Source organism: Urocitellus parryii, chromosome 12, assembly GCF_045843805.1.
Source record: "Urocitellus parryii isolate mUroPar1 chromosome 12, mUroPar1.hap1, whole genome shotgun sequence".
Classification (NCBI taxonomy): Eukaryota; Metazoa; Chordata; class Mammalia; order Rodentia; family Sciuridae; genus Urocitellus; species Urocitellus parryii.
The window spans coordinates 39,211,476-39,234,101 of NC_135542.1; the positions used below are offsets into that span (position 1 = coordinate 39,211,476).

Here is a 22,626-nt window from a genome sequence, read left to right on the forward strand (position 1 = left end):
TTGCCTTGTCACCAGAGCACGTGGGCTTGGTTCTGGTGCCTACTGCAGCCTGGCAGAGAACTGCTGCAGCCGGGAGGCTCCTCCTATAGCCATAAGGCTCAGATTAATAGGCCTTAGAGCTGGGAGGTCTTTAGAAATTTTGTTTTAATCCCCGGTAAAGACATAATTCTTGGTTTTATATTAAGAGAGATTTTCCCATTTGTGCCAGTACAGTGTTCCTCATGAGGCCTGCAGAGGCCCCCTATTAAACACACACACTCGTCCTTAGTTATTTTATGCCTCAGAACATACTAATTCCTGGAGACTGGATTTCAAAAGCCCCTTTAGGTTTTCAAAAAGCAAATTGGAACTGGAAAGAGGCCCAGGGATTGTCAGGGAGGAGCCTGGGGATGCGAGGGAGAGGGCCAGGCGTGTCCGAGTCGGGTGGAGGTGCCTGGGGGTCTGAAAAGGCAGATTCAGAATGCAACTTTCTTTTTGTAGTGCAGGCACAAAAGCTAATGTGCAGCATCCTCTTGGGAATGCAGAGAAAATAGAGTGAGAGAAGGTGGTAGGGAGCATTGAGAAACCTGTTCTAGTCCAGCTCCACACACTCTGAAGATGAAAGGCCTGAGGCTCAGAGAGGGCAAGATGTTTACCCAGGTCCCTCAGCAAGTAAGGCAGGAGCAGCTCCCAAATACCTTGACCCTCATGCCAGCCAGAATTTTTTCCCTGAGACATGTTAATGATTTGCTGAATAAATTTATTGAGTACCCACTATATGCAGTTCTATTGCTGCAGATACTATTTCATTTAATTCTGATAGTAACACTGTGGCAGTTTTCATTTCCGCCACTTTACAGGGATGGAAATTGTGGCCCTTTTCCCAAGATCACAGAGCTGGAAAGTGGCAGGGCGACGGCCAGGGCATGGCTCCTCTCGCCAGGGCTGCTTGTCTTTTCATCCTGTAGTGAAGCAGTCTCTGTTGTCTTCTCCTGGGAGGTGTCCCCTGTGTCCAGGTGGCCTCTGTGGCAGGCAGCAGTGTGGTGGCCGTGCTGATTTCCTCCTATTGTCCTTTGTGTGACCCCTCCCGTGGAGCCCTCAGGACTCCTTTATGACTCTTGTTCTCACCTCTTGATTCCTCATTAGTAAGGGGTGTCCTCCTAGTCACCTTGGGCAGGTGGTCACTGGCTGGGGTTGTGGGTCTTGCCTACTGCGAGGGCAGCCCTGGTGCTGGTGCAACTCAGTGTCCATTTCCCTTGCAGGTATGTGAGGCTGTGTGAGGTGGTGGACCACGTCTTCCCGTTGCTGAAGAGAAGTCATTCTTCGGACTTCCCCTGCGCGGACACTTTCAGTAACTTCACCTTCTGGAGAGAGCCGCCGCCACCTTTTGAGAACCAGGACATTCATTCTGCTTCAGCATAGTACATGCCACACAGCCTCCTGCAGTGGTGCGGGAGCCTGTCACCACTAAAGAATGGGTTGTGGGGACCCTGGAGCCGGCACTGGGAGCCCATGTGTGCTCATTTTCTTAGAATTGAGGAGCATTTCTCCCCCTTCCCCCTGCCATGGGGTGACGTGTCTAAGTACACCACGGAGGTTGGACCTTCTAGCCAGGAGTGGGGTGTTCCTGGGTGCCAGGCATCCTCAGTGTGGCTGCTGCCCACGGCAGCGCTGAGCCCCAGCCTGCTCCAGGGTCAGTTCTGGTTGATGTGCAATATGGGGCTCCGATGCCCGAGCAGAGGCTTGCCCCCTGACGAGGTTCAGCTGAGGACTGCCAGATGTGCACGGCTGGGGTCCTGAGGGGCACACTCCCATGGCAGCGACATTTGTGTCGCCTTCTACAGAGGGCAGACAGGGCAGTGAAGGGTCAAGTGACCTGAACCCGAGGTCCCTGATGGCAACCTGACCCGCATGGGGTCGGGGCCTTGAGCAAGCCTTAGTCTTGGCCCCGTGGTTGTTCCCTGGCAGTGTTTGCTGACTAGCCTCATTTTTAGGTGACATGTTCTTAGTTCCTTTGGTTAGAGGCAGCCTGCATATCCCCCCATTCTTTATGGCTCAAGGCTGGGACACTTTTGCCTTAATGCATCCGTGGCAGACATTTTACTTGGAATGCGCTGTGTCCAGCTCAGTAACTGCTATGCCTTCAAGGAAAATGATCGTGACTTTTAAGGCGCATTTCAAATCAGTTCAACATCCCGTTGTCACCCTTTCACTCAGCGAGGTGGCGCTGATCATGTGGCCTTGACCGGGGCTTATGCTGAAGGGTGATGACGTTGATTTTTGTTGGGAGCTCTCAAAAGAAACTGGTTGGTTTTAAGAAAACAGTTTCAAGCAGTTGCATTCTATTCTTTATAGATATTATTTATTGCTTCTCTCTGATTGGGTCACTGTTGTAAGCACCCTAGCCATATTCTTTCAATCACAACTGTTATTAATACATTAAAAACGAGTGTGCTAGACATCTGAAGAGCCTTATTCTGTGTATCTCATGACCGTGCTTCTTTTGGAATTACGAATAATTTTTTTTTCTTAGCTTTTTCCACTCAAATTAAGGGTAAGGTTAAAAGTAATAATTTGAGTGACATTCTTGAAGCCAGTAGAAGGTGGTTCTGTTTATTAACCTAGCTGATGGAAAGAACAATGTGAAAAATGAAAGAATTATTTTGGTAAAATATTTTGCTTTACATTTTTGAAGTATTTTTTTAAGGAGTGTTTTACTGTGAAGACTGAAATGCTTTCCAATTAAATCTCATTGTTAGAATGGTAGGTGCAAAGCACGGAGCAGCTGAAGGAAATGTTACTCTTTCTGTGAAAGAAAACCCGGCCTCATTGCCTTTGTTGTGGTTGGTGGGTTGTTAAGGATGGGTGGCTCCACTGAGCTGTTCTTGGGGACACCCAGAGTCTGGCAAATCGCAGACTTCCTAGAGACGTGGACATGCATGTGCAAATTCCCTTTGGGAGGTGTTAAAATTAATTAAAAATATTCCTGTCTTAACGAACTCCTGTTTGTTCTCTGCTGACCTTTAGAAGGCACATGATTCTTCTGCCACCAGGGAGTGTGAGTGAATTTTCACTGCTCACTAGCCTGCAGAGGTCCCATGCTTTCTGCCTTGCGCCCCAAGGGAGCCTTGGCTGGGGGAATGGTTGCAGCTCACTCTTCACCTGCTCTCCAAGTGAAGCCTGAGACACTAATTTGATGTACCTTGAATTTCCATAGGAACCCCCCCAAAAAAAACAGAGCACACCTTCCATTGAGTCACACTCACTCACACGTGAGCCCTGGGTGGGCTGTAAGATTAGCACCTGTTTTACAGCTTCTGAAAAGGAGGTTTATATGTGGCCACACCCAGGAATAGGCGGATTATTTATCTGTGTGTGTGCTGTGACCTGGTGACCCCAAGGTCATATGCTAGACAGCTGTATTTGGACCACACGTTTCAAATGGGTCCATGGAAGGGAATCACTCCATTGTGAGAGTTCTCCAAATGTCTGTCACACATGATGAGGAAGAATGTATATATCTGCAACATGGGAGAGAAACGGTTACACCTTCAAAAAGAATTCCCCTTTGGGGCTGGGGATGTGGCTCAAGCGGTAGCGCGCTCGCCTGGCATGCGTGCGGCCCGGGTTTGATCCTCAGCACCACATACCAACAAAGATGTTGTGTCCGCCGAGAACTAGAAAATAAATATTAAAAAAAAAAAATTCTCTCTCTCTCTCTCTCTCTCTCTCTCTCTCTCTCTCTCTCTCTCTCTCTCCCCCTCCCCTCTCTCACTCTCTCTTAAAAAAAAAAAAAGAATTCCCCTTTTGTTCTGAGGTTTGGATCACCACTTTATTTTATTGACAGTATTTGATGTGTGTTTGTGTATGCTGGTGCAATGATGAAAATCACTGTAATACTTCATTATGTTGTGCTGGATGCAAAGCTAAAAAATATTGTAATAAATGATGAGGTGGAAAAAAGACTTCTCTGAAAATCAGGCAAGTGAATTTTAAATAGATTTTGGTAAGTCGATTAGGTTGCTATTTTTCTGATGTGTCATCAAGCACAGCATTTTATTCTCTACTTGAACATGATCCTGAAGGCGGTGGCCTGCTCACCCTTAGAATAAACATCTTTTCTGATGGTTCAGTGTCCCTTCTTCAGAGGGACAAGAGCGATGAAGAAGGAGAAGGGTGGCTTGTACCTTGGGGCTCCTCCCTGTTTGGGTAGGGCGACTTAGGAACCAGGAGTCTCAGGAAGATGCTGATCCCCAGGTGCTTCCCAGGGCCTGGCCCCAATCAGTGTTTACACATGGGGTCCTTGGCCTCACAGGCTGCCCTCCTGTGCACTTTTGACTTCTTTGTGGTGGACTGCAAGTTCATTTATCATTTAAATGAATGAATCACAGTCTCTGACCTATTAAATTATTTAGGCTAAGAACGGCTTAATTCTTAGTCAACACGGCTGGAGACTCCTGGTGATTACCTAAGTTAACCTTAGCATTTCGAAGTAAGTGGAAGATTCTTGGTACCTAAATGTGGAAACAGAGCTGCAGGAGAACTAGGCTGAGTTCCTCACACTGCCAGGATCCACATGATTTGTCCCTGGCATCTGTAGTACTAAGGCTGTGTGTCTCATGTGGCAAAGCGAGCCTCACACAGTGTCGAGAGCTTTGTCACAGATTCACTCCAGCTCGGATCCAGTCAGCAGGCTCTTTCACCTGTAACCTAACCGTTAGCTTCAGCTGTGACTGTAGTTCTGCACCAGCTCCCACAGGTATCCAGGGAAACTAGTCCAGTAGATTGGTGTCCCGTGTCTCAGGTGTGATCTGACCATTTGAGATGCTTTATAGCATGTTTTCAACACCGGCACAGCACTGCCCTAGCATCTGGGGCTGAGGAGTGGAGATGGTGGGTTGCAGCCATCAACCTTGGGTCACAGAGTGCCCTTTCCAAGCAGGTAATGCATGCCACCGTGGCTCAAGCCAGGAACAGAATCATCTTGGAGGAACACAAGGAGGGTGCATTTGAAAAGGATAAAAACAAGCTCCCAGAATCTAAGTACCCTCCTCCTGCAGGACTACTATCTGGCCAGCTGTCTGGACATCACTGTCCATCTCCCTCTTCTGCCTCCCTTTCATCATCTGTATTTTGTCTGTGAGAGCAGTGCTCGGTCTCAACTTCTCCTTAAACTTAGAGAAAGTGGTTAAAAGGCCACTGGAGTTTCTGACTTTACTCTTCTAACCTCCTTTCAACTCCAGCATTAAAGGTGGTGATTGGAGTCACTTCTGTTGCAAGCCAGGCAGGGGGCTTGGTACCCAGGGAAGCCAGGGTATGACCAAACAGAAGATGTCCTTGGAAGTCAATGGCCCAAGTGGCCACCTGGGGGCACAATTGGTTTTGTTTTGGCAGCACATTTTTTAAAAAGCATCTCCCACTTCGCCAAAGGCCCCCCTTCCTATGGTGCTTGGACTTGGAGATCAGCCAGGAGTGGACTGGACCTGGAGGGAGACGGGGACGTGCCTTGTGGGGACTGTTTTGGTACCAGAGTATATCCAGTTGGCACAGCCTGAGGCCCAGCATCACTGACTGATTTCATAGGGGGAGCAGCCTGTGGCTGCCTGTTCAGGTCTGGTGTCCTTTTAGGTTTCTTGTTCTCTAAGTGTCGTCTCTGGCCTGCAGCTCCAGCAACAGGGAGCTCATTCGATACAAAAACAAATTCTTGGGCCCTTACTCTAGACATACTGAATCAAACCAGTGGCTGGGCCCTGCAGTCTGTTTAAAGAAGTCCCCTTCAGGGAATCCTGGTGCTTGGTTCCTTTGATGCTGCAGAGCAGGGTCCTCTGCCTTCTCCTGACTTTCCTCTGGTCAGATCAGGGAAAGATAAGCGCCCAGAGCTCACACAGACCTGCCCAGAAAGGAAAGGGGCATCCCTAGAAAGATGAACTTGCCTCAGCTAACCTCCCGAGAAGGGGCTGAAAACCAGTGTGGGTGCCTGCTTGAGTCAGAAGGTGTCGTCCTGACCCTGTGACACATCTAAGCACCCTTCCTGAGATCTCTGATGTGAGCCATCAGGGTTGGGAGGGGACCACAGGCTGGGCAGCCTGGGGCAGGGTGGGGGTGCATGGGAAGGAGCCTGGCAGGCTGTGCCCGGATTCCTAATGGCTCCCTTCCTCCCCCAAATTGTTGGAGCCTGGAGGTGCCTGTCCTGATGCCAGGATCTTTTCATCGGCGCAGGAAGTCCATTCAGCCTGCATTGCTTTTAATGAGTTTTGCAAGCAAGTGGCCCCTTCCTGTGACTCACTCTGCCTTTTGTGCACCGGAGACTGTGGTTTTAAGTTTCACTTTGGAAAGTAACCACCACTTCTGCTGCTTTCTCTGCTGCTGGAACCCGAACAAGTCACATTCATTTTGCAACAAAGAAATGTAAATGTAGGAGCGGCCAGTCATATTTCTGCCCTGATTGTAAAAACATCCTTTTCCGAGATGGTCGACAGAGCCAAACTGAGAAGAAATGGTTTATATTTTCAAGCAACACATTCATTTGGGAACTTCATATTTTTCCTTCCAGAGTGGTTTGGTAGTTTCGCTTTTGTCCTTTGTCTTTTTGATTCATGTTTCAGGGGTTATCGTAAAAGATACACAGTGCTTGTTAATTGAGACAATTAACCTCTGGGTTATTGAAAGACTTAGTTCTGAACAAGAGTCTGGGTTCTTGCTCTTGGGTTCTTGCTTTTGGGTAGCACACAAAGGGCGATAATAGGGGGAATTTCTTGTATACAAAAATGTTTTCCATCTGGACCTTCTCCAGAAATCAGGTAGGACCCAACTAGATGAATTTCTTAGGATTAGCCAGTATGTGTTAAGTGGACAAGTACACGTAGCCTTTTTAACTCAAAAGGTTACAATGTTAAATTATTTTTTAAATATTCACAAACATAAAACAATGGCTCTTTTGCAATTGCAAAGCCAAAGTGCATTTAAAATTAAGTGCAGATAAAAATAGAGCACGAACAGAATTCCAACATTAATGTTATGTGGTGGGAAATGGATGCATTGAAACTGGTGAAACAGGCATGGATTTGGGTTTATGTCTGATGCATTTGTGTGTTATGTTTGATTTGACAACCAGATCCTTTCAGCTTTTGAGCACGATGGACCGTCACTGAAGTCACCATGAACACTGACTTCTGTAAGATGCAGTGATGCAGAGTTCTTATTCCCTGTTTACATCCACATTGACTGTTAATGAACTGGTGCAGATTTTTACACCAGGGATGGGTCCCCCCTAAATCCATCATCTCATACTTGGATATGGGGACTTTTTGGTTCAGCTAGGGACTATGCCACCCAGGCATTGTCCCACTTTTCTCTTTAGAACCTTTGTTTGGACCTCTGTGGTCACTGAGCCTACTTAAACCATCCACTCACTTAGGGGCTGGGTTTGGAGGCATGTTCCTCTCCTGTGGAGCTGATGAATGGGTTATCCACTGAGCCAAACAGGACCCCCATGTTGGCTTAGGCCTTAATGTCCCGACTCCCTGGCAAATTGCACTGGAGGTAGCTTAGGCCTGAAGCCACGTTGGGGATTTTTAATTCTCTACTTTCACTCTCAAAGTTGGAGGATTACTCCCCTCTGACTCCATGAAGGTGAGGGGTTTTTAATACTCGTACCTAAGTAGGGTGCTGGTACCTGGGAATGAGGCAGTTTTGCACCCCCAGTCCTGCACTCTGATTCTGTGGGCCGAGACTTTGTGTCCCCATCTGGGACAGAGCCCCCGTTTCAACAGGGGCAAGGAGCAGCCCCGAGGGGAGATCTCCTTCAGGGGGTTGCTCACACACCTGCACAGCGGCTGACACCTGTCGATCAGTGGAGGGACCATTTTTAGAGAGCTGAAGCTGTTTTAAAACTTCTCTTTCGTGCTCCCTTTGGGATCCAGATGACAGATGATCATGTGAGAAACTTTGCATGGACTTGGGAGCCCTGGGGTGGGAGGAGGCTTTCTCTGGGGACTGGGGAAGCTGGCCTGGTTGCCTCTCATTCCCATGGGCACCTTCTGTTGCAGGATGGGGAGGGATAGCTGATCCTTAAGATCTGTCCCTATGCACCAAGTCCCTGGTGAAAGGATGGGGGAGGGATCTTGGCATGGCACCTTGAGATGAATGACCTGTGGTGGCCTCTGTCTCCCCTGCACACCCGTTTCCTGACCCCCGTGACCCCAGGCTGATCAGAAAGCTCCAGACCCTCAGCAGTCCTGAGATACCCTTGGCATCTGCTGGGAGGAAGGAGGCAAGACTCTGGCTCGGGGAGGCCTTTCTTCCTTCTGCAGCAGCAGCACCTGTCAGCACCCGTTTGCAGCAGAGGGAAGCCATCAGCTGGTGTCTACCGGCTGGAACTCAGACACGGGCCCTTGGGGGTGTCAGTTCTGAGTGCCGTAGTGTGAACTGTGAGAAGGGCAGACATCAACCCCACGTTGTCCTCAGGAGCATCTTGCTGTGCCTGTGGGGATGTCATGGCTTTTTGGAGCACTCATACTATTTGATGTGCTTCACCTGTAGGTGGAAGTCCCCTAGGAAACTGTCCCCACTGGCATCCCAGGGGTCTCTTCCAAACTGGCCCATTCAGAGTGCTTGGTGCTTTGGAAACTAAAATGAGGCACAACTGTCATTTCTGTCTCCAAGTCCCTTTTCACAGTCATTCTCTCCATTTTATTGAGAAGTCTAGTAGAACGTGAATTCAGAGAGGTTCTTCCAAGTAAAAGGCTGAGAGAGCTCCGTCTCCAAATTCAGCACCGTGTCAGGTCGTCCTACTGTTTCCAGTAGTCGGTGTGCATCCACCAAGAGTGACACATATGTGTGGCCACCGAGGTGAAGTGGGAAGTATTGGGGTGAGGGCCACATGTGCCCAGCCTAAGAAGTCCCACGTACCAGAGAGGCCCTAACATCTGTCCAGGCTGAGCTGATGACAAGGAGAGGACACAGAGCAGGGTCAGGCTGTGAGAAAGGCTGAAGCAGCTCCACCGTGTCACCCGGGGCTGATCGTCATGGGCACCACACTGTATTTGCTTTTTAAAAAAGCTGTTTGAAATATTTGCTTTTTAAAAAATGGGGTAAACATTTCCTGTTTTGACCAGGGACAAATGCAAACCAGACCCCGCTCCTCTCACCAAGCAGAGCTGGCCCTTGGTCCTCCCAGGAGTTGGCCTGGGAGGGGAATGGGGCACGTGGAGCTGGAGCCCCTGTGGCCACGCCATCTCAACTGAGCTGGAAGCGTAGCCAGGGAGCCACGAAACGGCTGGTTGGACCCACCAGAGCGTGAGCAGAAGGAACGGCGTGTGGGCCAGGACTGGCACGTTAGCTCTGCTGGGCCGCTCCGTGCTCTGGCGTGGTACGATCAGTCGAGGGAGAACAAAGGAACGACACTTGCATTCAGTGCAGAGTCCCAGGTGTCTGGCATCCTGGTGGCAGGGAGAAGGGTTCGGGGTTTCTGTATAAGCAGGGGCAGTGATGGGGAGTTTGGAGACCTGCGCCTGGGCGGTGCCGTCAGGGAGGCTGGTTGTCCTCTGAAGCAGGGCAGGGGGCGGGGCCTGAGAGTGTGCCCGGAGTGGGTACGAGATGTGGGGGGGGGCAGGCGTAGGTGGGCATCGCCTGGAAGGGGTGTGGCTGTCCTGGGAAGCACAGAGCCATGTGGGCCGAGGCGGGTTTCACCCAGGGGACGTACTGCAGCGTGCTGTGTCTGTACGGCTGGGAATGGGGAGCAGGGAGGGCAAAGCTGACAGATGACTGACAGGCCTCTGCTGTGTCCTTGAGTGGGAGGGAGAGACCTGGGGCAGTGAGGCCCTAGACCCAAGGCTGGGTACAGGGACCCCACACATCGAACCTTCAACATCCACTTCCTTTGTCCAAGTCAGAAGGCCGGCCCTCGGGCTCCCCACCACCATGACCTCAGGAGTCCAGGGCCTCTTCCCTGCAGGACCCGCTGGAGAGGAGACCTGCAGGTGCTAGAGCCTGGGGAACATGGAGACTGCTGCCGAAAAGCCACCACCAACAGGTCCTGCACACACGCATACCCTCTGCCCCACAGGCAAACCATATACCCCCTCCCCCCATCCCAGGACACACCCCATATCACATGCACACAAAATATATAAAAATATAGACACACACTTGTATACCTCAACCTGTCCCCACCCCAGACACACAAGATATGAATCTACAGACACACACACAGATGTGCACTTTATCCACACCACACGCGCACACAGACTCATAAACTTCCACTTCCCACCTCCTCCAGAGACACACACAGACACACCCACACAAATACAGGCACACAGATGCACCCATACACACACCACATATGCACACACACTCACGTACCCATGTCCACCCTCTCTGCATCCCCAGCACCCCCACCCCCACAGCATTCCCCCCACACACCTCCACACACACATCCACACCCCCTCATCCCCACAACCCCCCCACACCCACACCCACACACCCACACCCACACCCACACCCACACACCCACCCCCACACCCACACCCACACACCCACACCCACACCCACACCCACACACACAATGTTTAGTGCATGTCTCTTCATGTACAAACACAGGAAACCCTCCCAGATGTTTGGGGAAGTCTCCAATAGAGGAGCACACGAGCAGCTAGATGGGATCATCATCACTATCACCGTTACCATCGTCATCCTCCTCCCCCTCCTCCTCCTCATCATCACGAGAGTGGAGGAATCAGCAGAAAATTTCAGACGCTGTAACTATTGTCTTCAAAAGGGAAGCATATTGTGTTCATGAAATGAGAAAAGGATACCATTAAAAACAAACCAACCAAGAGAACAATCCGTCTGCGGTCTGGGAAACGAGTCTCCAACCCAGGAGAAAGGCGAGAGGATTCCAAGTAGGCCGTCAGGGTCAGAGCTGGCCTGTGGTGGGAAGATTTCCAGGGGCAAAAAGCAGATAAAACATACTTAACGATGTGGAAAATGCTATGAGACCCTTTCTCCCAGGCCATTTTTGGGGGTGGTGTCAGGGGAGGAATTAGTAATAGCTTGAGAAAATAATGAGCAATAAAAAAAGCAACATTTTTAACCATAGGAAAACCCAGAATGATAGAAATACAAGTGAGTAGATGGCTATTCTAGGAGGCTCCAGCATGGGAAAGAGCGTATGTGAAAGATAGAACTTCATTTGTCATAAGGTAATGAGGAATGACTAAATTTGGCTGATAAAAATATTGTAGTATGTTTATATTATTTTGAACCATAAAAACCAGGGTGCATGGCTAGAGGGTGAACGGGTTCTCTGGGGAGCGCAGGGGTGCGTGTGGAGGGGCGGGTGGGGCCAGCTGCGTGGGTTTTACTCAGGTTTTTGGAAATACTCTGACTTCTCCCACCATGTGAATATCTCCTTTGGATTTGGAAAAACTAGAGACAAGTGTAAAAATAAAGCCACCAAAATACAGGGATGAAGATGAAGGCAGTAACGAGGGGGTGGGCGGGGGTGGGGGAGACAGCCAGGGGAAATGGAGGGGTCACTGGTGGTGCCTTCGGCACCCTGCCCTGTCTACGGGCGGGCATCTGTGACTGGCCCAACTCTCCCCGAGCCACCCCTTTTGCTCATGCACGCACTTGACAGCTACTGAAAGGCGAAGGAGGAGATCAGCTTGGTTGGGTGGTGTGTTAGAGATGGGTGGAGGGGGCTGGGGCCTGAAGGAGGGGGACAGAGGCAGCTCTGGGCGTGCCAGGAGGACTAATTTCAGAATCCAGGACCAGAAAAAGAGCCAGTCAGAGGCGAGGACTGGGACATTCCGAATCAGCTTGAGCCAAGGTTGGCTGATGGATCATCAAGGAACATCCACGTGATGGCCTGTGAGTAGCAGGTGACTTGTACAATCTGGACATCTTTATTGTCCCAAACAAGGTGGACAGGAGGGACTCAGACCCAGATGGAGAAGTTGCTGGAGAAGGTCTACTCTGGAGAGTTCCAACATGGCGCCAATCTCTCATGGCCCCTTCCCACTTCTCCTCCCTGTCAGACTGACCATCGCTGCCTTTTCACAGAGGCACAAGACTCGGGGTGAGGAAGGGCTCCCCTGTGTGGTGAGCCACTCCTGGATGCACACCAGGGCCCCATCTCTATGTAAAGCCACTGAAGAGCAGGACTCGCCCCCTCTGGGAGCCCCTGAGGTGCAGCTCCTACAGCACTGTGGAGCCTGGTGGCCTTCGACTCTCCCTTCTCAGCTTCTTGGCCCACATCTGGCTGAGTGGACACCTGCTGTCCATCTTTGCACCTACGCGGAAGTAGGTGAGGAGCCTCATTGGGCCTCGGAGAAACGAGGAGACCTCCATTCCACTTCTCCTTGTATTCTTCCTGGGGGGTGTGGGGAAGTGTGAGTGTGTGTGTATGTGTGAGTGTGTGAGTGTGTGTGAGTGTGTGAGTGTGTGTGAGTGTGTGAGTGTGTGTGAGTGTGTGAGTGTGTGTGTGTGTGGGGGGGGGTTTAGCACCCGTCCAATGAATAAAACTGTTATTTATGTACACCTATTAGTTCTTTTAATTAAAAGAATTTAATTTACTTTTAATTGACAAATGAAGAATTATATATATTCATGGCGTACAACTGGATGCTTCAATATACACGGTGGAATGTGCCAATGCTTTGTATATTTGCTAAAAGAGTAAATTTTAAATATTCTCCTCACAAAAGTGGTAAGCACAGGTGAAGGGTAGATTAATGCCTGAATCCTTCCACGACATAAGAAGAGGAGAAGGGATGTTGAGGGGAAACCCCGAGCCCTCTCACCGATGTTGGCTCAGCAGGAGGCAGAGGGCTTCTGTGGTGACACACTGTGGAGGTCCACTCTGCTCTCCATGGCCTCCAGACTTCTTGTCAAATGAGAAAAATAAATCTCCAAGGCCCCTTCCACAGTGTGTGCGTCTGTCAATGCTGTTAGTCTTTCCTGCAGTACAGCTGGGGGTGGGGGGCATGTTTTGGCTGGGAACCTTTGAGAACACACGGTTTTCCATGAAGGGAGGGAGATCTGCGGGGTACACAGCCTCACCTGACCCTTCTCTATGGGCCTGGGGCCCCACTTGTCCTGCATGGGGCACAGCAGCTGTCAGCCCCAGCAGAATGGTGCAGTGGCTGAGGCTGGTGAGAAGTCCTTGGATCAGGCCACCTTCTGGGTCCCGTCAGCAAGGAGGCTCAACCTTGGCTGTCTTTTAGACTTTACTGGGGCAGGGAGTAGATTTTAAACATTATGGATGCCTGATTCCCACCCCAGACCAATTGCATTGAGTCTGAATTGACACCCCTTGGTGCTCTCCAACCAGTGGATTCTGCCTGGGAGTTCCCAAGCCTGGGCTTCCCTGACTAATGGCTCCAGCTGCTCATAGATGGCTTCCTGTCAATTAGCGAGGAAACTGTAAAATGTAAAAACATTCTATGGAAAATTCAAAGAACATAGAAATGTAGGTAATAGGAAATAAAAAAGAACTTACAAATAAATCCAAAATAAGGAATATCCTTGTAAGACCTGAAATTCACTTGCATTTCCATGGACAGGAATTATTTGCATGACTGTCCATTTTCTACAACTCAAAGAGTAGAAAAACAGAGGTGTCTGAGAGCTCACGGTCCACCCATTGGTCTATCAGAAAGATTTTCAGAAAGTGCTGATAGCCCAGAAGGATTGCTCTAGAAAGAAAACCCACTCTCCTAGTTTTTCAAAATCTTTTGCCATTTTTCCTGACACTGGTGAATACTGGGATAAATGAATGACCTGGGGTGTTACTGAATCTCTCTGAGTCTCAGAGTCCTCATTTGTAAACAGGGCTAATATTTCTTCATTGAGCTATCCTAAAGACTAAAAGTGGTAACATTGTAGACTTCTTGACACAGAGTATGTATTCAATCAATACTGGATCTCCTGCCTCTGTGTTTTTCCTCCCAACCATTTGGACTTGCTTCTCACAAATCCCTTTCTTTGTGCTTCTCTTTATTTGGCTTTTGCTGGAGACCTGATACCCCAGGACTGTGCTAAGCTAATTGCACAGCCAATGACCACAGATGAACAAATCGCAGACGTTACGGAGCTTGTAGACTGGTGGTGGGGATGGGAGAGGAGAGAGACTGACAAATAAGTCAGTAATGATGATTTTGTGTGTCTTGACTCAGGAGGATCCGGGAGGGTAGCTCAGGGGAGGGTCAGGAGGGGTTGGAAGCAGTGACTCAGGATCCAGGCAGCCCAGGCTGATCACATGTATCCTTGATAAATTGCTTCACCATTGTCTTTAGAATGGAGATGATACCTGCAGATTGTGGTGCAGATTAAATATGTTAATATTTATAGATACTTGAATCAGTACCTGGCCCCTACAAAGTTCCATCTGAGAACTTGCTATTATTATTTAATGAATATAATAAACACAGATAAAAATCAAATTATGGAAAGACAAAATCATAAAAACAATTCACGTGGGTCTGTTGCTAAACTGAACCCTCAAACCGTGCTGATGTCCAGACTTGACCTCGTTCCCACCTGGTGGAGAGGGCACTGCGGCCTTTCTACTGTGCCACTGTCTTCAACATATCAAAAAGAGTCACCAGGTGGTAGCTGGCCCGTCTGTGGTCGGGAGGAGAAATGGCCACGAATTTGGTCAGGGTTCATTGAGAATCTCTTTTATGTCAAGAACCATAATATGCTTTCTGCTTGTTGTAACTTAGTTCTCAGAACTGCCCCCAGGAAGGAGGTTGAAGGCCGTGTGTGCAACTGACCAGCAACTTGAATCCACAGCTGGCACCAGAGCCAGGCTCTGAAGATCAGCCCCGTGATGGTGAGATCTAACCTGCTGTCAGACAGGACACAGGAAGAGGCCCGGTGTGCTCAACTGCTTCCCTCTCACAGGACGTGGTCCCCATGAGGGGTGGGTGATGGCTGCAGGAGGTGTTGTGGCTTCAGAGCAGATGCCCACATTTCTGAGATGCCCAGGAGATGACCAGCACACGTGAGCAGGTGGCCCCTCTCTCCTGCCAAACACGCTCTGAGATGGAGTGGTTTCCACCCAGGTGAGATGTGAATGGAGGAGGTATCCAGCAAGTCCTGAGCTCGGGTTCATGGGGCATCTGCTACACGTCCTGCACACAATAGGGCTCTGGTTCCAGGCACACTCCCACCCGTCCTGCTCCTCCTGGTGTGTCCCAAAGCCTCACAATCTCACACCCTTCAGTTGTGCCCCAACTTCGGCTCAGTAATGTGCCAAGTCTCAGGATTCCCTGTGCTCTTCCTGGCTGATCCCTCCTATCATGGCCACAGGCCTTCTCCAGGCCCCTGGCCAGGCCTACAACACTGCATACTTGACTGTCTCTGTTTAGATATTCGGGAACCATTTTTGAAGCCACATTGGAACAGGTCCCTTGCAATCCCTTTTATCTCTCTGCTTATTCACATGGCTCCTGTCAGTGTCTCCCGGTGGGAGCGAGCATTTAGAGATAAGGATGTCACCCAGGGAGGAGTCACAGCAAAAGGAAGTGGGGTTTCCTGGTGCCTGGGCTCAGCCCTGCCCTGAGTCCCTTGGGGAGAGCCCCTTCCCTCTCTGGGCTTCTGTTCTCCATGTTGTGCTCATGGAGTGGCCTAGTCATCACCAGCACAAGTGGACTCTGATCATCACTGGGAACTCATTAGAATGCAGATTCCCAGGTCCCCTCCAGATCTCTTGGATCAGGAGTTCAGGGCAAAGGGTCAGGAGGACATTCTGAGAGAGCCTGGAGCTGGGAAGCAGTGGCCACACAGAATGTTGAGTCCCTTCTGGTCCTGAGAGTCTGTGAGCTCTGCTCCTAATAAGTGGACGGATTGTAGCTGTTATCAGTGACATCTGGGATGGCAAAGGGTGAGAGAGGGCTGCGCCCAAGAAAACGAGATGCACACAGTAGCCTTGGAAGTCCCTCTCGAGGCAGCCCTTCCATTCGCTTGCTGTTTTCAACGCTCCCACGTCCCTGCAGCGTTGGCCCTGGAAAAGTCCCTGGCTGTCCCTGAGCGCCCTCTGGAAAGACTTCGTGGGGCCGGCCCTGGAGAGGGGGCCGATGGCAGCTCTGTGTGTCTCAGAGCAGATACTGTTTCTCCATTGGTCCCCAACACAATCGGGCAAGTGTGCGCTGGCCCGGCTGGCCTCCAGCTGCTCCGAGTGCCCAGCTTTCCTGGAACCGTGCCTCGGCCCGAGAAGGGGGATCTGTTGCTACCCTGGGAGGCAATCCCAGCTCCTGTTGACAGGTCCATAGCTCACTCCGCCGGAGCTCTGATTTCTGGAACTGGCTTTGAACTGGGTCGGAACATGGTGATCCTGGACCCCAGTGTGTGGCTGGCCTGGTGGCTGTGGTGACTTTCAGCTGATGGTGGCTTGAAGCATGTTGGGTGATTTCCTAAAATTGCACTGGGCTCCTGGGGAATCCCAGAACCCCTTTGGCCAGCTCTTGGCTCCCCTGTGTTCTGGAGGGCGTATTACGCAAGCCTCCGGCTCTCCAGCTCCTGCCTAGTGAGGGGAGGCCGCAGGACCACCATGATCGCTGCTGGGTTCTCAGTTCCACGCTGCGTCACAGACCGCTATCAGCAGAGGTTTGCAACTTCCAGAGATGAAAGATCAGGGCTGAGAGAATCTTCCCGAAAGTGACACAAGAAATAAATGATAGGGTGAAGATGGTGAAGGGTGAATTTGGTTTCATTTATTGAGGATTTACCATGCAGCTCAATAATACTCATTGTAAAATGGGTCTCTGATTATTCTATTTTATCTACTTAGATGAATCCTCACAGGAACGCCTTATAGTCAGAATCACTGCACTGCTTTACCGATGAGCAAACGGAGGCTCAAGGGAGTAAACCAACGCCCTCATCACAGCACGGCACACTGTCTGGGTGCAGATGACTGGATGGGTGGGTGACGCCAAAGCCTGCTCTCCACTCGGTTCCTCTCGGGGTTGACTGGAGGGTGACCCAGAAGACCCGGCTCCCCTTGGGGGGTCACAGTGTTTGAATGTTCATCTTCCCCAAGTGGGACTCTCCCTCCTTCATCCTGCAATCCCATCCTGCCATCTGCAGGTGTGGGTGTTCCTGCCAGGTGAGTGCTAGGTAAGAAGGATGTTCACAGGGCGAGGCTTTGGGTGAGGACTGGTGTTATCACACGTCCGCACTATGAAACTACAGCTGGCATATAGATGTTCCCTGGGATGGAAGGACTTTAAGGCCTATATCACCCACTGGTACTTGGCAGGAGGTGGGCACTAACCGGGAGAGATTCCAGAAAGGAAGAGGGACAGAGGCTGACACGGAGGATGGAGCACGGCTTCACTCCATGTGGCTCCTGGGGAAATATGATCTCAATCTGCAGGAGGAGAAACGGGCCCACGATGGTGGGTGAATGGGTTGGGTTAAACTGAGGCCGTGCAGCCTGAAGTTCAGACTCCAACAGCAACTCCTCTGCGCCAAGGGCAGTGTTTCCCAAGGGGAAGGCAGAGAGGATTCCATCCCTGCCCCGAGAGATCCCAGTCAACCGGCAGACAGACCAGTACATCAGCACGTCCCAGACAGGCCGAATACAAGAGGAGAGGACGGCGGCACCAGCCAGGTGGTCTTTCACAGACCAAGGACAGTGGAGGAAGTCGCCTTCCCGTTTCAGGTGGCGCCGTGGACGCAGGTCTGTAGCCATAATGGTGCTGACGCCCAGCCTTGCCCGCCGAGCCCCAGCCTAGAGAGTGGACAGATATCACCCTCGGGTCCCCCATTTTCTTGAAGTGTCTGGGACAGGCCAGCCTGTGAGGGCAGCTGGAACTGGAGCCCAGGTGACTCTGGGGGTTGGTGACATGGCCAGCCGAGTGAGGGCAGGGCGGGAGCAAAGTCCTTCTTTCCTCATGATTTCTAACAGATGAAGGGTGCACGGGTGTGGGGGAGGGAGGGGTGGGTCCTGTCACTCCAAAGCCCATCCTGAGAGTTCCGAGGGCTTCAGAGCAGGACCCAGGCAGGGGACGGGCTGAGGCGGTTGGCAGGTCTCGAGTGGAACCAGCCTGAGGCTTTCCGGGTGGGATCCGGGGAAGGGAAGGGAGAGCAGCAGGGAGAGCCCAGCTCCTGGCAGAGACCTGGGGAGGTCAGGGTGGGGAAGGGGAGAGAACTGTGTGCCGAGCACTGTTCCCAGTGAGCCACTGGACGGTCTCTGACATCAGGCCATGAGCTTACTTTAGGGACCAGGGGAACTGGCCCGCTCCAGCCTGCCTGGATCAGAAGCGGCAGAGGTGGGTCTGGACTCCAGATCCAGTGTCCTCTGCTTTCCCGCACCATCTCCCCGGCCCACACATCATGCTTCTTCCTGTGGCACCCACCTCGGCTGACCTGACCCTGGCCGTGACCCTTACACACGATGACGCATGACAGATGGCACCTGCTCACATGTCAGCCTTCCTGTTAGGGTGGCGCAGCCAGCTGGTGGGTGAACGGGGACCGCTCCGGGAGGGCTGGGGCAGGGGGCTCGAGGGGAAGCAGGGCCTGCAGCCCAGCTCGGAGGAGGACGTGGAGAAGCCCAGACAGATAAAGGAACACGTCTGAGCAGGAGCCTGCAGGTGTGGCGAGCACACACACGTCTTGGAGTTTGGGGCCTGGAGTGCCCATCAGGGAGCCAATGTGGGAGGCGAGGCCAGAAAGGGGAATTGGGGTCGAATAGCAGGCCTGGGGCCTCTGGGTCATCCGGGTTATTGGAGGGTGTTAGGAAAAAATAACAAAACCAGCAAGGCAGAAAACCCTCGCCCTCGCCCTCGGTGGAGAGACCTTACCTGAATGGTGGGTGGAGAGGGTGGAGCTGGGCTCCTGGGCCGTCTCAGGACGGAAGGAAGCCCTGGAATCTCTCGGTGCAGTCTGCTCTGATTGGCTGGAGCTGCTCAGGGCCTGGCCGGGCGTTTGCCTGGGAAGACCCAGCGTGAGACTACCTTGCAGGCCTCGCTCAGCGGCTCCTGCATCTGTCACCCTGTGCCTCAGAGGCAGAGGAGAAAGCCTGACATCTTGGTGCTGTCCTTGGGGTTGGAAGTGCCGACACGGACTGCACCAGCAGGAGAGTCCTCCGAGATCCGGGAACAGCGCGGGCCTGGGGGGGTTCCTGCAGGCCTGGGGGGTGGCCTTCAGACAGCTGATGGGTGGTTTGTGTCTCAGGCGGCTCAGAGGACGGGAATGGAATCTTCCATGGAAAGAGCCGGGGAACCGGTTTTCCAGGCAGAGGGACACCCAGGAGAGGACCTGGCAGCTGGACAGGCCATGAGAGCCAGAGAAGGCCAGTGTGACGGTGGTGAGGGAGGGGCAGGCAACTGTCTCTGGTGACGAGTTAGGGGCTGGATTGTGTCCCCTCAAAATACAGATGGAGGCTCTGAGTCCCAGTACCTTGGAATGTGAGTGCGTTTGGAGATAGGGCCCATTTAGTCAGCTTTCTGTCACTGCGACCAAGAACCACTCCGAGGAGGAAGAGTTCCTCTGGGGCTCATGGTCTCAGAGGTCCACAGAGGGCTGACCCCATTGCTCCGGCCCCAGGTGAGGCAGAACATCTGGGGGCAGGACCCAGCCCAGGAAGCTGCTCAGCTCAGGGCGGAGTCAGGAAGCAGAGGGTGGGGGGCTAGACAGGGCCCCAGGGAAGACGCACCCTCCAGGGCACACCCCAGTGACGCCCCACCCGCCTGCAGTTGCCACCATCATTCAAACTAGGATGGACTGGTGGGTTCCAGCTCTCACAGTCCAGTCATCCTACCTCTGAATATCCCTGCTCCATCAGGAAGGCCTGGGGCACTCAGTATCCCAGCCATAACAGGAACTTTCAAAGGGCTAAAAGGAGGCCCTGAGAGTGAGCCCTGATCTAGCCTGACCGGTGTGCTCCTCAGGAGAGGTAACTCGTGTCTAGACACGTCCCACACAGGAAAGACCCTGCGAGGACACAGCGAGAAGGCGGCCACCTAGAGCCGAGGAGAAGGGCCTCAGAAGAAACCGCGCCTGCTGATGCCCGATGTTGGACGTGAACTGGGAGAAATCGCCGTGGGGTCGGCAAGGGGCCCTAGCAACCTAGCACAGGGGGTCCTCAGCACCCCAACACTCACGGCTGCTGGGGCCCTGTACCTTCCACGGAGGCTGAAATGACCTGGCCATCATGACTCAAGGACCATGCCCTCTGGGAAGCCCCCTTTGCACACCCAGGAGGAACAGGGAGCCCCTCTCGGAAGCACCCACCTCCGGGCCGTCTCATGAGTGGGCTGACCGCGCCTCTGTCCAGTAGCTCCTGAGGGGGCCAGGGCTGCGTTCCATCACGATTGTGTTCCCAGACCCCTACCCCAGGCCACCTGCGGCTCTCTCCCTGTTCTACTTTCTGGTTTCTTCTCCACAGGACTTGCCACTTTACAGGGCCACACAGATGCTCCTCGATGACCGTGGGGTTATGCAGGTGGAAAATATCAGAAGTTCATACCCCTAACTTACCAAATGTCACAGCTTAGCATCACGTGCTGGAGGGTCTCGGTGGTGTCCCCTAGTGGTCACAGGGCTGACTGGGACTTGTGACTGCTGCCACTGCCCAGTATCTCCAGAGGGGACTTACCTAACCGCACACCATTAGCCTGGCAAGAGATCAAAATCCAGAGTTTGAAATATGGTTTCCACCCAGTGCACCTTGCTCTTGCACAGCGTAAAGCTGAAATAACAGGCTGACCCACCGTCAGCTGGGCACTGGCCGGGATTGACTTTGTTCTTTCATTTGCTCCCCTGGTGTAGAAGCTGCATGTGGCCAAGAGATTTTGTCCACTTGGATCTACTGGGACAATACCGGGAACACAGGTCCATCATCCACGTGGTTTTGTTAACGAAAAAGTACATGAGAAATAAGCATGCAAACACCTCGTCACTGCAGGGAACTTTGTGGAGAGAAGGTCCCTGGCCTAACGGTGCCATGGTTCTTCAGTGGGATCCATAGCTCAGCAACCTTCCTTGCCTCCGTGTTCCTGATGTGATGTGGTATCGGGCTCCGTGTTGACGCTGTCCAGGAAGACAGACCAGGGGTCGGCTAGCCCAAAACTTAGTTCTGGTAAAATAGGATCATCCTGCTTCTCTGGTTAAAACTGGCTCATGCTTATTGGCAACTTTAATTAGGACTTTATTCCCAAGGCTTGAGGAGCTGCCTGACAGTCAAGGTAGGGGCAGTACTGGTTTCCTGGGGTGGGCACAGGATGGGACAGGCACAGCTCAGGGGTCTGCAGGCCTTGCGTCCCTTGACCAGCTCACAGCTGGGCCATGCAGGAATAAAAATATTGCAAAGACTCAAAATGTACCAGATGCTAGTGTTCAGGGAAGTTGGGGTTTGCTGTCATGGCCAATGGCTGCGGCAGTTTTTGCCTGTGTGGCAGTACGGAGACGCAGCCGTGCTTCTGTGATTGCAGAAGGGTGTGGGGTGGGCTGGGAGGGGATGGATGAGGTGTGGGCAGAGTTCAGCTGCAAGGCTTGTTGTGCCTGCATATAACTGGACATTTGGGAGGACAAGGTCCTGCCCTGGGCCAGGAAACAACAGGGTGGCTGGAGTGAAGTACCACAATAGCCAGGGTTCTTCAGAACCTTTTTGTGGTGGCCTGTCACCTGCCACCCTGGGACTGGTTTGAGTGTCTTTGAAGTCTGGAGCTTGCCTATGCAGCTTGATCTCTTCTTTCTTGCTTATGTGGCTGAGTGCTGGGTAGAAGATGGAGAGGAGCAAGCCCTCGCCTGGGCTTTGAAATGTTCGTCGTGTTGCAGGATGAAAAGGGAGGAGGAGGGGGTCGTGCACTGGGCAAGTCCCGAGAACCACCTGAGACCAGAGCGACCATTCTCATCTTTGCACTCACTTTTTTTCTGTTCTGCTGGGTTCCTAGACATATGACAAAAGGCAAGTCACTCGAGCCTTATTCAGCCATTCATTCAGAAAGCATTTATGTCCCAGGAACTAGTCCGGCCCCTGTGGGTTCAGAACAAGGAATGATTATTCAATAACAAAGAATTCATCCATCCTTGCTCCTGGTGAAATGAATCATCTTCCTGAACCTCAGCTTCCCACCTGTAAAACAGGCAAAGGAATCCTTGCCTAGCAGGAATGCCACCTTCAGAGAAGATGGCCAGTCCATGTCCACCGGGGCGGGGGGGGGGGGTCTGGCTCATCTCAGGTGAGAGATTCGTCTTCCACCCCACCCTGCAGACCTCTCACTGAGACAGCCTCTCAGGTGAGAGATTCGTCTTCCACCCCACCCTGCAGACCTCTCACTGAGACAGCCTCTCAGGTGAGAGATTCGTCTTCCACCCCACCCTGCAGACCTCTCACTGAGACAGCCTTTGACTTCCTTGGGTCCGGGGAGGAGTGTGGTTCCTCTCACCACCAGCAGGTGGCAGTCAACAGCCCCTGCCAGGAACCTGGGCCAGCATCCTCCCATTCGGCCCCTACCTCCCTTCTCTGGGAGGCGTCCTTCACCCAGGTCCCAGCCCAAAGTCACACAGAACATTTTGTGTCTGTCAGCAGATTCCTGGAAGGTCACGCTGCGAAGGATGGCTGCTCCTGGCTGGGACTGGAGAGCTCCTTTTTCTTCGTCTTTTCTTCTTCTTGGCCTCCTGTGAACCGCG

The 22,626-nt window shown here is 52.1% G+C and overlaps 1 protein-coding gene across 7 annotated transcripts in view; it reads left to right on the forward strand.

The window, feature by feature from the left end:
• Nucleotides 1-4,106, forward strand: part of Lpin1 (lipin 1) — a 111,000-nt gene extending 106,894 nt beyond the window's left edge. For all 7 annotated transcript variants that reach the window (XM_026388963.2, XM_026389029.2, XM_026389106.2 and 4 more), the window contains one exon: nt 1,242-4,106. In XM_026388963.2, coding sequence (XP_026244748.2) covers nt 1,242-1,401 — 160 coding nt within the window. In that variant the 3' untranslated portion in view covers nt 1,402-4,106. The remainder of the gene's footprint in view (nt 1-1,241) is intronic.
• The last annotated feature ends 18,520 nt before the right edge of the window (nt 4,107-22,626 follow it).